This window comes from Paroedura picta, chromosome 5 (assembly GCF_049243985.1).
Source record: "Paroedura picta isolate Pp20150507F chromosome 5, Ppicta_v3.0, whole genome shotgun sequence".
Lineage (NCBI taxonomy): Eukaryota > Metazoa > Chordata > Lepidosauria > Squamata > Gekkonidae > Paroedura > Paroedura picta.
The window spans coordinates 101,788,239-101,802,387 of NC_135373.1; the positions used below are offsets into that span (position 1 = coordinate 101,788,239).

The 14,149-nt window shown below is 46.7% G+C and overlaps 1 protein-coding gene across 8 annotated transcripts in view; it reads left to right on the top strand.

The window, feature by feature from the left end:
- Positions 1-1,038: 1,038 nt before the first annotated feature.
- Positions 1,039-14,149, top strand: part of CARD10 (caspase recruitment domain family member 10) — a 55,654-nt gene continuing 42,543 nt past the window's right edge. For 2 of the 8 annotated variants that reach the window (XM_077339566.1, XM_077339573.1), the window contains exon 1: positions 1,039-1,090. In XM_077339566.1, coding sequence (XP_077195681.1) covers positions 1,054-1,090 — 37 coding nt within the window. In that variant the 5' untranslated portion in view covers positions 1,039-1,053. Of the gene's footprint in view, positions 1,091-8,980; positions 9,357-9,773; positions 9,957-10,467; positions 10,602-10,811; positions 11,008-14,149 lie in introns of those variants that run through there. The other 6 variants (XM_077339570.1, XM_077339567.1, XM_077339568.1 and 3 more) reach the window with 6 other exon arrangements.

Genomic DNA, 14,149 nt, shown 5'->3' on the forward strand with positions numbered 1-14,149 from the left:
CTCTATGATTCAATGCATGAAGTGCCAACAGACAGATATGAACGTGCATATATACATATAGCCAACATATGGTGCTTTCAACAGGAGAGAACATTATTACAAAGTGAAGTCAGAAGCCCAGAAAAGCACAATTACAAAGAGAGAAAAAAACAAGGAAAAAGAAGTAAAGGGCAGCATATAAAACTGACTAATAGGAGAGTCAGCAAGGTTTGATTACCCATTCCACATGCAGCCAACTGGGTGACCTTGGGCTGGTCACAGTCCTGTTAGAGCTGTTCTCACAGAGCCGTTGTGTCAGAGTATTCTCAGCCCCACCTACTTCTGTTGTGGGGAGAGGAAGGGAAGATGATTGTAAGCTGCTTTGAGACTCCTTTGGGTAGTGAAAACTGGGGTATAAAAAACGACTCTTCTTCAAAAGGAATTCTCTGATGATCAAGAGACTGGGCAGTGGGCTTAGAATCATAGAATAATAGAGTTGGAATAATAGAGTTGGAATGGGTCATCTAGTCCAGTGGTCCCAACCTTTCTGTGGCTGGGGACCGGCAAGGCATCGGCCCGCGCGGGCCACGCCCACACACCGGGCCGCGCCCGTGGGTCGCGCCCACACACTGGGCCGCGCCCGGGGGGCCGCGCCCGGGCATCGGATTGAGTCGCGCCCGCGGGCCGTGCCCGCACATCGGGCTGCACCCGCGGGCCGCGCCCGCGCATCGGGCTGCACCCGCGGGTGCGGCCCGCACGGGCACGGCCCAGCCCTGATTCCCTCTCCCCGCCCTCCCGCAGTAAGAAGCTTCCCGGGCCGCAAGTTTGCAGCCTGGGAAGTTTTTTACTGCGGGGGCGGGGAGAGGGAGCCGCAGCCCCGTGCCATGGCCTTCGCGGCCCGGCAACGGGCCGCGGCCCGCAGGTTGGGGACCACTGATCTAGTCCAACCTCCTGCACTATGCAGGACATTCACATCCCAATCGCTCATCTATTGTAACCTGCCACCCCTTTGCCTTCACAGAATCAGCCTCTCCGTCAGATGGCTATCCAGCCTCTGTTTAAAAATTTCCAAAGATGGAGAACCCACCACCTCCCAAGAGGCTTAATGAAGGTATTGTCTCTTCAGTTATTTCCAGACATAAAACAATGGATACCGCAGGAAGGCTGGTGCCTCTTTGATGATGGGCTAACTTTCATGCTAAGAAACTTGGAAGTGGAGCATGGAACAGACTGCATAATGAACCATGGGCTGCACAAGCCATTCCACAATATTTCCAGGTACAAATTGCATGAACACCAGCTAATTTAGACATACCCCCAGGTTTTGTATGAAAAGCATAAAGGTTTTGAGTGCGCTTTCTTGTATTCCTCTATCTGTCCTCTTCATTTCTTTGTTGCCCCTAATTGCCTGCACTAATATTTCTACAATTAAATTGAAAAGAAAAGACTATAGCAGATGTCTCAGAGATGTTCCCTTTTGTAATTACCTATATTGGGGTCAGTCTTAGCAATGTTTCTTTGCATGCATGCCCCCAGGTTTAAGAAAATTAATGTTACGCATTAGAGCTTTTTGAAATAAGAAGAAATGCTCTATTGCAGGATGGGGGTTGGTTGTTTAACAGTAAAGACATGCCTGGTTACCATGTATAAAATGCTATTGCATCAGCACTGTTTGCATAAATGCATAGTTAGGCCATGACCCCAAGGTGGACCCTAAGGCATATTTCTTGATCCAGTCTGTGCAATTTACAGTGTGATACTGGAAATGTCATTTCTTGGAAAGTCTAATGAATGACCGTTTATTATAAGAACCTCATTTAAACTTTCAGAGATTCAGCAAAGATCGTGATTTTTCACATGTTCCTGCTGCCAGAAATAGAAGTACTTCTAGGAGAAGGAGAAAAAAAACACACAAAACAACTGACAGCATACTGAGAAAGCAGACAATCTCTTCTTATTTGATAATTTACCGTAAGCTCCTCTATAATTTCCTGTGTTAATGCTGCATAGGGAACAGTTCTCTCCGACTTTGCAAAAAATGGACATTTCACAGTCTCCTGGGATGTCTCAAAATCTTTTCCCTACTTTTATTTGCACATCACAGCAAACTTGTTGGTGTTTGAGAAGTGCAATACTGTTGGTGTGCACATTTAGGATTTGTTTGTTTGTAATCATGTCAGTAAGTATATAAAGAATTGAAGACATCTGTGCGAGAGGAGTTCCTAATTTTGATCATAAGTAGAGGGGCTCCTTCCTTGGCTGATGATGGATCTGTTGTGGTGGTCAAGTATTTTCAAGCAATCACACCCTGAGAATCAGTATGGTATAGTGGTTAAGAGCAGCAGACCCTAATCTGAAGAACTGGATTTGATTCCCCACTTCTCCATATGAAACCTACTGGGTGACCTTGGACCAATCACAGTTTCCTCAGAACTCTCTCAGACTCATCCGTCTTACAAGGTGCCTTTTGGAAAGCCAGTTTGGTGTAGTGGTTAGGAGTGCGGACTTTTAATCTGGCATGCCAGGTTCGATTCTGCACTCCCCCACATGTAACCAGCTGGGTGACCTTGGGCTCGCCACAGCACTGATAAAACTGTTCTGACCGAGCAGTAATATCAGGGCTCTCTCAGCCTCACCCACCCCACAGGGTATCTGTTGTGGGGAGAGGAATGGGAAGGCAACTGTAAGCCGCTTTGAGCCTCCTTTGAGTAGGGAAAACTGGCATATAAGAACCAACTCTTCTTCTTTCTTCTTCTTCTTTCTTCTTCTTTCTTCTTCTTCTTCTTCTTCTTCTTCTTCTTCTTCTTCTTCTTCTTCTTCTTCTTCTGTGGTAGGGAGGAAGAAAAGGTGATTGCAAGTTGCTTTGAAATGCCCTTGGGTGCAGAAAAGCAGAATATAAAACCAACTCTTCTTCTTCTGCTAATCTTCCCAATGTCCCTTAATGTGCCACCCTAAACAGAGTTACAGCCTTCTCTTTAAGTCAACAGATTTAGAAGTGTGCCACTTAGTTTAGGAGGGCATTGCCAGTGACTTTCATAGCAAGCAGCATATTTGCAGCCCAATTATCCCAGTTCAGCTCCATCTTGTCAGAGCTTGAGAGCTAAGCAGGGTTATTCATGGCCAGTACTCGGATGGAAGATCTCCAAGGAAAACTGGGGTTGCCACGTGTGGGAAGGCAATGGCAAACCACCTCTGCTCATCTCATGCCTGGAGTACCAGTGGAAGGGGTCACCATGAGATAGTGGCAACTTGACAGCATTTTTTTCTTCTCCCAGGTGTGATCCTCCGTCACAGTGGCCACTAGCAAAGACAAGCAGCATCAAGCTGGAAGGTTCAGGTTCCATTTTAGATGCTGCTGGGCCGGATGGGGGGATTTCCCAGTCGCATTGCTGTTGCTGAAACCTCTCCATCCTCTCACAACCTTTCACACATCTTGTGGCAGAACAGGTCTGCTTTTGCCTGCAGATCCAATTCCGCCCTGTCCACTCCAGAGGGTTGCCAACTGCTGGAGGGGCTTTTCTCTTTCTCTAGGGTAATGTGCCGCCACCACCACTGACCTTTACAGGAGATTGCCCGCTGAGAGGGTCAGGACTCCCAGCTTCCCCTTTACCATACAATACTGAGGGCCTGCAGTGTTGGGTGACCAGTCTCTTAGGATGGGAAAGGAAAGTGCTTCTGTGCATATTACACTCATTGTAGTCCTCTCAGACCCAGCTGCAGTAATAGCAAGCATTTCCTTAGACAGGATACAGACTGAGATGTACTAATTGGAATTTTGGTCCTTGGATTCAGTTAATCCTCCAAAGGGCAGGAGGTGCCCCATGAAGATGTGGCGGCCAATAAAACTGAATGTATGCATTGTTTTACACCAGAGAGAAAAGAGCTTTAAAAGTTAAAAATAATCAAGTTTAAGATTCACAATGACCTTAGTAGATGGAAACCATTATCTTCTCCAACGCTGTTTGGTAACATTCAAGTTTAGTAGAAGCAACATGGAAGCCCAATTTGTGCTGACCTAATATGGTAGATGGAAGCAATTAAGTCATAAATCTAATATAATATATATTTGTTTTTTCTGTAGATGTTTTACGATTCCATTTAGTTGTTTATGATTGCTTTTATGAGGATCCACATTATTTCTTTTATGTAGTTATCTTTGATGTTTCTTTTTTACTTGTTTGTCTATTGCTATTACAATTTGTATTTTAGCTTGTAACACAATGAACAATGGCTACGCTACTAGTAAATATAGACATAAAGTTTAGTTCCTGCAAACTTCCTATGAGCATACAAACAAAATTGGATGTGTCCCTCTTTAGTTTTTTTTTTTTTTAATAGAGCTTTATGATAACAGGATCCTGGAACTCTCATTGTTCAACAATAACCAAATCATTCTCCAACCTGGGAGAACATAACTGCATTGCAAACCATGGAAGCAATGTGGTATATCCCTAACTGAACATGCAGGTATGATGCTAGTTAAGCAACTGAACTATGAGGCAAGAGGTTCTTAGTTCAGATTTCAGTATATCTAAAAATGTGCCAGAGGTTAGACAAGGCACAATCTCATTTCTGATGCTGCACACAAGCAGTTTGTCTGTGATGGTCACAGTCCTGGTTGTACAGCAGGCTCACATGTTCTGTCTAACTTTATTTGGTGTGTCGAGACTGAAAGTAGGAGTCTTCAACTAACTCCATTCTTTCACAATGTCTGAATATGGGCATCTTAACAGATTAGAATTAAGTTTATTTATATCGTTCATTTCTCCCAGATGGGGACCCAAAGTAGCTTACGGCATGGTTCGTCCCCTCCTCTTTTGTATCCTAACAACAACAACCTCATGAGGTAGGTTAGGCTGAGCTTGTGTGACTGGTCCAAATTGACCCAGGGATCTTCCATTGCAGAGTGGGATTCAACACTGTGTCTCCCCATGTCTTCATATGACTTTCTAACTCAGGTTTTCTCAACTATGGTTTCGTGAAACCCTGGGGTTTCTTGACAGCCCTGGAAATGTTTCCCAAATGGATGGGAGTTAATTAATTTTTAATATATTTTTAAAAATTTGTTTATTGAGTGATATGACCATATAGGGTCATGCTGACCCCCCCCCCCCCCATGGACATTGATGGGCCTGGTGGGAGTGGGAAGGGCACACAGCTATGCTTCCCAACCATATTCTGCATGATTGTGCCACTTCTAGAGTTTCTCATAGACTGAAGAATATTTCATGGGTTTCTCAATGGTAAAATTATTTGAGAAAGGCTTCGCCACACCAAAATTCATAACCAAAATTAAATTGTGCTCTAGAATCCTGATTACTGGGAAAGAAAAGGGAAGGAGGTGGCCTGAAAACAGGGCAGTTAACTGTGGTTTGTCCATGACATTTTAATTAAGCTGTCCAAGTTGTGATGCAGCCTTTCGTACAGGTCTGTAAAGGCCTTGAGGTTATGCATGTGAAATGCTGACAACCTGCTTGTCCTGTGTAGACAACAGAGGGACACTGTCGATGGATGGCTTTGTACATCACATTTAGGATGAGCAGGGTAAATCAGCCCCTACTGGTATGGTTGGTGTTAAATTTGTAGCAATATGGCCCGAGTGGAGACAGGGACAGCAACTAGGGCCATTGCAGGGTTGCTAGGGTTGTGTGTGGCAGTGTCCAAATTGGCCATTCCAGGCTGACACAGCCAGCACCGCACCACGGGGAAGGGGGAGGGGAAGGGAGGTGCGGGTGCGTAACTCGGTGCCTGTGTGCGCACGCCAAGTTACGCACTGGTGCCTGTGCCTCCCCTCTCCCCCCCCCCCCATGGTGTGGTGCGGAGCGGCGCTGGCTGTGTTGGCCTGGAATGGCTGATTCGGATGCCTCCGTGCACAACCCATTCATCCCTGTTTGATATTAAGTGGTCCGCTGTTGCTTGCGAGTAGCCGTTTCAGATGAGGGGGCTCAGTAGGGAAGACAGGGTCTACCACCCAAGGCCTGACTGCCAGAGTATGAGCATTGCCCATTTCTTGCAGAAGGTTTAGCTGGGAGCTATTAGGGAAAACAGAGCCTCTTGTGGTGCAGAGTGGTAAGGCAGCCGTCTGAAAGCTTTGCCCATGAGGCTGGGAGTTCAATCCCAGCAGCCGGCTCAAGGTTGACTCAGCCTTCCATCCTTCCGAGGTCGGTAAAATGAGTACCCAGCTTGCTGCTAGGGGGTAAAATGGTAATGACTGGGGAAGGCACTGGCAAACCACCCCGTATTGAGTCTGCCATGAAAACGTTAGAGGGCATCACCCCAAGGGTCAGACATGACTCGGTGCTTGCACAGGCGATACCTTTACCTTTATTAGGGAAAACAAGCAGCATTCTGTCACCTGTGCATGTAGGATGTCTGTATCTACTCAAAAGAAAGTCAGGATGCAGATCTGTGCTCAAAAATGACAACATTCAGAAACCTGGGGGAGAATATTTTTCGTTCCACTTGTAATTGGAATGCAACCTGCTCCTAGGAGGACACTTTGCTATTGACTTGAAAGTCACCTTTCTTCAGCAAAGGAAGCGTAAAGGAAAATCACACCGTGAAACTGTAGAATTAGGAAAAGCAGGTGTGTTAAGCAAGATTATCTGAATAAAAATAATGTTTTCTCATTCAAGGCTTTCCCCACACTTTAAGATACTTCCCTAGCTAGCTACAGAGTGGGTTAACCATGAGTTAGGAAGTCCTCAACTCATAACCCAGTTATGGACTGATTAGAGGTGTTCTTAGGCAAGCCGATGTGGCTCAATTAGGGCCAAACTACATGTTACGACAGCCATGGGTTCAACCCATTATGCATTTACAAATGCTGTGAGAGCTTGCATTGTGAGTGCCTCAGGCAATCTTGTATCCCCCCCCCCCCCACCGTGCCTTTTCAAGTATCAAAATGGCTGTTCTGGTACTTGAAAATGCATGGGGGAGGGGCAATAATTAACAGGGTGGGCAGGGGGACAATATTTTTCTTCCAGCAGCTGGCAATGCTGCCAGACAGAGATATCGGACAATAATTCAAGGGCAAAGTATGTGGAGCAGGCCTGGGTTTGGCAAGCAAGTCAGTACCCAGGGAACACAGCTCAAAGTCAAGCATGAATTGGAATAATAATAGGAGCTCTCAGTCTAAGAGCTAGGGATATATATGGATTTCCCATGAGGGTTTTGAGGGATGCGGCAAGATTACAGATGAAATAAAAGACCAGCATCTGGATTATTTAGGGGAGGAGGCACAGCCTGGGGATATCATAGACGTCTGTCTGCCTTTCTCTCCTTTTGTTCAGCAAAACAATAGAGCATTATACCTAAGGACCTTGTGGATCCAACTGAGTTCAGTGGGGCTATTCTGATACAGGTTTAGGATTACAGTCCTAGAACAATAATTGTCATGTCTGTCCATGTCAATTTCTCTGTGGGATTTTCATTGAAACATTACCTTTTATGGGATGGACTAGAGCAGGGGTAGTCAAACTGCGGCCCTCCAGATGTCCATGGACTACAATTCCCATGAGCCCCTGCCAATGCTGGCAGGGGCCCATGGGAATTGTAGTCCATGGACATCTGGAGGGCCGCAGTTTGACTACCCCTGGACTAGAGTAAGCTAACAAGTGTTCTTTCAAGGCAAAGACAACCTGCTTCTGTGTTATCTTCTGCCCTGCTTGTCTCTTTTGTCTTGCAAATATATTCTGAACTTTCTTTTGAGCATGTACAGAACGTTCTTCCCTGATCACTGAGTAACTCTGGAGTATAAATATTGTCCTGCCCTTAGCAGCTGTATAGCAACTGGAAAGTGAAGTGTCCCTGGGTACGGTGTCTTCATATCAATGAAAGATGCACCTGTTGAATTTGTGCAGTATTTAAAACTAGGGGAATGGGGCCAGGGGTGTGGCAAACAGCAGCTTTCTGTGTATGTGTAGAGAGCATTACTTACAGGCCTGCTTCTCCCTTGATGCTTTAATTTCTAGCAGTGGATGGGGGTTATAAGCCAAAGAGTCTATTTGGACAATCCTGTCTGGAACTTGTGGTGCTGCTGTTGCTTCTCCTTGTGCATAAATTTAATATTGAAAACTAGTCTTGTGGCTTGCCCTGCTTGCCTGTCAGAAGTAGGGCTGACAGGTTCTCCCTGGCCCCTGGTGGGGATGGGTGAGTAGGGATACTCTGTGATATTTGAGGACGGAGCCTGGGGACGACAGGGACCTCAGTGTGATATGATGTCATAGCATCCACCTTCCAAAACATTCTTCTCTAGGAGACTGGATATCCATAGTCCAGCGATGAGCTATAATTCTGAGGGGGTCCTACCAGTTGGCTGGCATCCCTAGTCAGGAGGCAACATGGTTTCCAAAAGAACATTTGTAAGGAAGGCAGAATATGGGGGGCATCCAGATGCTCACTTGTACTTTTGACACCTAATGACTAGATTTCCCCATCATGCCCCGTCTGTGTCCAGGTTTTACTTATTTTGACTATCTACCAACATGTCTGCAACACTTTATACCTCCCTAGTAATTATGGAACATTTGTTTCCAATCAGATTGCCAATTCTGGGCTGGGATATACCTGGAGACTTTGAGGATGGGGCTGAGATTGGGTGGAATGGGGGGGGGGGGAGGGAACCTCAGTGGCAGATAACACAATGGCATCCCCCCTCCAAAGCATCCATTTTCTCCAGGGGAACTGATCTGTGTCACTGAAGACCAGCTGTAAAACCAGGGGATCCCCAGGCCCCACCTGGAGACGGGCATCCCTCATCATCACCAGCCAGGAAGAGCCTTCTGCTGAGAGCCAAAGTCGGCTGCTGGACCGCGCCGTCAAACGAGGTGCTTCTTCAGGCCCCCTGCAATCTCACAGAGGACTCTGCTTGATGAGTGACACTGCCACAGGCCCCTCGGGCGCCGCCGAGACTGGCAGCCCTTCCAAGCAAATACTGCCGCCGTCTCCGTGGCTGGGCCTGCGGAGGAGAACAGGTGGGCGTGCGCGGGGGCCCAGAGGAGCTTGGCTTGGTCGCTGCTCTGCCTCCCTTTCGCCTGGTGCCTTTTGTCCCGCCTTTCCCGCCCACCAGGCTGCCTTTCTCTTCTGAATGGAATCCACCCGGCTCACATTCCTGGGCGGCCGCGGAGGGGCTGCCGGGACTTGTTGGGCCTGAGGCCGCCTCGCGCGCGGCTTCATTCAGCGGGGCACTCGGGCGCCGGCTCCCGCCAGGTGTGTGAGGGCAAGAGAGGAGTGGGCGCAGGACCGGGTGAAGGAAGGGGCTGGGGGGAAAGCGGGCAGAAAAGTTGGCAGGCTCCTGGCTTGCCCCGTATTGTTGGCCAGTTTGCAGCTGAGACGCAGACCCGAAGGCATCTAGCTCCTCACCCCGCGGGCTGAAGGTAATGCACATCACAACAACTGCTCAGGGCTCCGCCAGGAGGGAAAGGGACATGCGGGCGTGCCAGTGGGGAATGCTCTCGGATCGTCTTTCTTCCGACAAGCCAGGCCCAAGTGCTTGTGGGGGTGCATGGGGAAGATGAGTAGCCATTACAGCCCCTATTCCCCCGGCCCAGGAGCCTGGAAGCGGGGAGGGAGCTGGCTGAATTTCAGTGATTTTGTCGCTGCAGGCAGGGGTAGTCAACCTGTGGTCCTCCAGATGTTCATGGACTACAATTCCCATGGGCCCCTGCCAGCAAATGCTGGCAGGGGCTCATGGGGATTGTAGTCCATGGACATCTGGAGGACCACAGGTTGACTATTCCTGGCTGCAGGGACAAAATATGAGGCTGAGAGTTGGGGTGGGCGCCTGTTCTATGATTGTATGGAGGGGGTGCAACGAAGATTAGGGTTGGGGCCATCGAAAGCATTAGAACCCAGCGCAAGGTGTAAGCCACAGTTTTGGAGGTGTGTGCAGAGCGTGGGAGAGTTAGCTGTAGGTTCACTGGTGTTGAAGAAAAGTCTGGCCGCAAGCAATCAGAGGCTTTCTTATTCGTCCCAAGGTAAGGGTCCCAGGCCTATTATTAGATCTAGGTTCTGAGTGTGACAGTAAGGGTAGGTAGACTGACATTTTCTAAATGCAATTAATTAATATCTGTTTGAACTTGGTTTGAATTTGAGCTAGCCCAAGAGTGGCTCAAAATCCTGTACACGGCCAGTGGCCTTCGACCAATGCAAGTCCGACATGCTGCGCTGGATAGCTCAGCATTAAAGTTGAAAGCCTGGAAGGTGGTGAGCCAGTGGCATTACCCTTGTACCACTTTGGAAAAACGTTTTCTTTTGATTCTTTTGGACATTGTTGTAAGGTATTTCTGCAGCCTGCATTTTGGTTCTGCACGACAGCTGCACGGAGGCAGAGCAAGAGAAAACCCAAAAAGGGGCCCGTAGTGGGGATGGGACTTGACTGAATGCCTAGAGATAAAAGGGGAATCCCATCCATGCAGCTGACGATAACAATGCTAAGAGAAAGTACAGTGCTGTAACAATAAAAGCCCTTCTCTGATCCATTGCCAGATGGATTTAAGATAATCCGAGCTTCCAGAAAAGCAGCTGGCCCAGAGACTCTTATTGAATTGAGGGCAAAGCATTAAAAGCAACCCAGCAGAGAGATTTATCCTGGGGCTACCTGTGACTTCTGAGCATGACAGGTAAGCTAATTTATACTGTGCAAGTATGCTGGAGATCTTATGTATTCTAAAAGTGAAGCTAACGTACATGAGACTGTGTGTTATGTTTGCATTAGGCCACTCCTTTTCCTTCCATGCATGCATCACTTAAGACCGATGACAAACTTCTACAGAAAGTCTCTGCCCTCGGGTTGTCTGTGTAGGGTGGAGTTGGCGAGACCTTTGTGTGATGACTTAGCAAGACATTTGACTGTCTAATATTGGTGACTCAAATGCTTCCTTGGAGTCTGACCTCACTTTAGCATGGCAGAGGGCTGGGAGAAAGAACAATATATGGTTATGTTTGGTTTCAGTTGGCGAGGCAGGGAACAGGGTTGCTGTCTCTTGCAAGAGCCCCTGTGCCTTTAACTGATGTGACATGATGGCGGTGAGTGGTACAACTTCTTTCCAGTGCAAAGTTTTAGAGATGGGAAAGCCTTTGATTTGTTTGATTCATTTTGCTTTTCAGTCTGCTTTTAAAATCACAGAAAACAGAGGTGCTGGGTCCTTGGTGGGCTGAACTATTTCGGTTTCTTCAACCCTAGGTATTGTTTCAGTTGCAGTTGGCAGCAGTTCCCCAGAGTTTTCAAGGCAGTGTGTTGTGTTGCCTGCAGCCTTTTAAACAGGAGACACCAAGGATTGAATCTTATGTAGGCATTCATTCATTACCTTTATTGACATTCCATAGGGTGAATGGAATCTTATGTAGGCAATACAGTTGGTCTGTTGCAAAGATACTGTTATTGTTTTTCTATTCCTTTTACACACCACCTTTCTCCCCAACAGGGACTCAAAGTAGCTTCCTTCATTATCTGTTCTCCATTTTATACTCACAACAACCCTGTGAGGTAGCTTAACCTGAGAGTGTACAATTGGCCCAAAGTCACCCAGGTAGCTTCCATGGCAGAGCAGGGATTCAAACCTGGATTTCCCATCTCCTAACGACTATAAAATTTGGCTCCTGGGAGAAACGTGAGCTCTTCCTAACAGTGGTGGCACCTTGCTGGTTCATAATATGGACAACAGTGGGATGTATGTTCTGCTTATAACCTTTGAACTTTTTCTTGGTGTTTAAAGAGACTTGGCACCTCAGTTCATCCATTTCTTATTTTAAGCTGCCAGTTCTTGCATCAGAACGTTACAGAGTCTTCCTTTTCACTTTCCTAGGTTTTGTTTACCACCACGAGTATGTTTATTTGCACTTTAAAAAGTGGAGCTAAGAATAGTTTTGGTTAATCTCCAGATGATTTCATTGAACATCATGTCCTGGAGGGGGAAAAAGCAGTGATATACTCTTAAACCATATTATATAGAATTATATGCATCTGCACTTAGTCCTTTTTGTTCAAGTTGTAGGCCAGGTGTAGGGGGCAGAGATTGCTTTAATGGCACTGGATTGAATGGATAATGAGCATTTGTTCTTGCTATTGTTGCTGATATATATATATTTTGCCAAACTAAAAGTGTGGACTATTCCATGTTACCAAAATTTACAGTGGATGAGCAGTAGGGTTGTGATTGTCCTGCATAGTGCAGGGGGTTGGACTAGATGGCCCATGACTCTGAGGTCCCTTCCAACTCTATTATTCTATGATACTATGAAATGCCTAAAATGTCTAAGGGGAGCAGAACTGTTTAGGTTCATGATGAAAGGCTATATTTGAAAAGTGGTAGTGGAGGAAAGCTATGGCAAATCTAGACAGCATCCTAAAAAGCTGAGACATCACCCTGCTAACAAAAGTGTGTTTAGTCAAGGCTATGGTATTCCCAGTTGCAATGTATGGCTGCGAAAGTTGGACCATAAGGAAGGCCAAGCGTCAAAGAATTGAGGCTTTTGAACTCTGGTGCTGGAGAAGACTCTTGCAAGTCCTTTGGACTGCAAGGCGAACAAACCAGTCAGTCCTAGAAGAGATCAGCCCTGACTGCTCCTTAGAAGGCCAGATCCTGAAGATGAAACCCAAATACTTTGGCCACCTCATGAGATGGAAGGACTCCCTGGAGAAGAGCCTAATGCTGGGAGCGATTGAGGGCAAAAGAAGAAGGGGACGACAGAGAATGAGGTGGCTGGATGGAGTCACTGAAGCAGTCAGTGCGAGCTTAAATGGACTCCGGGGAATGGTAGAGGACAAGAAGGCCTGGAGGATCATTGTCCATGGGATCACAATGGGTCGGACACAACTTCACAATTAACAACAAAAAGATGGAAGTATTAGATCTATAGAACTCCAAGGTCTCCCCCACAATGTTAAATTCTTACTTATTTACATTAATTAGAGTTCATCTACACAGTGTAAGTCAATACTATCAACAGGATGGGCCATCTAATAACACATGCAATCAGATTTGAATAGCAAAAGTCTGACACAGAGCTGCAGCAAAGCACATGGCAGGTTAAACAATGCAAAACTTACATAGCAAGGGCATACTTACAGCTACAGGCACTAGAAGAGTGGTACAATCCACAATCCCTATCCCTTGACCAGAGCATCTCTCAGAATTGTTTTATTACAGTACATCCCTATTACTTGTGGGGAAAAGCCCTCCTGATGGCATCCAGCTGTGTATCACCTTGATTAAATCATGAGGAGTGGCCATCTCTGTGCTGAGCCAGTGCCTGAATGTTGTACTAAGGTGGCTGAGGGAGAAGAAATGGAATCCAGGTCAGGTATAGGTGACACAGATTGGTAAACTGACTGCATTGAACAGGATAGTTCTCTTCAGGGTTGATATGGTAAATTCAGTTAAAAGTTTGGGAGTTCTTTCAGATCCAGGAATCATATTAGGAAATCAGGTTAAAGCAGTAGCAACCCCCCCCCCAAATATGCTTTTTTGATCCAGTTACATTTGGTTTGCAGAAATGAGGTCAACTTCCAGACATAATCTGACTGCTGATCCATGCTGTAGTAAGCTTGAGGCTAGGTTACTGTAATGCACTCTGTGCAGGGCTGCCCTTGCAGACAATACAGAAAGTTCTTCAGCAGCAAAAGGTAGTTGCCTGTTTGATATTAGGCTCTGCTTGTTAGGACCACATTACATTGGTCCTAAGATCTCTTGACTGGTTGCTTATCTGTTTCCAGGTCTGATTTGAGGTGCTGTTGCTCACTTTTAAAGCCATTAATGACCCATATTGTTAAAGGACCATCTCTCCCAATATGATCTTGTGGGGCCATTAGGAGCCTGCTAACTGTCCTATTAGAGCCTCTTGTGGTGCAGAGTGGTAAGGCAGCAGACATGCACTCTGAAAGCTCTGCCCATGAGGCTGGGAGTTCAGTCCCAGCAGCCGGCTCGAGGTTGACTCAGCCTTCCATCCTTCTGAGGTCCGTAAAATGAGTACCCAGCTTGCTGGGGGGTAAACGGTAATGACTGGGGAAGGCACTGGCAAACCACCCCGTATTGAGTCTACCATGAAAACGCTAGAGGGCGTCACCCCAAGGGTCAGACATGACCCGGTGCTTGGGATACGTTTACCTTTTTAACTGTCCTATTGACCCCTTAATAGCCAAGCTTCTTCCTTTGTGGCCCTGCTGCTG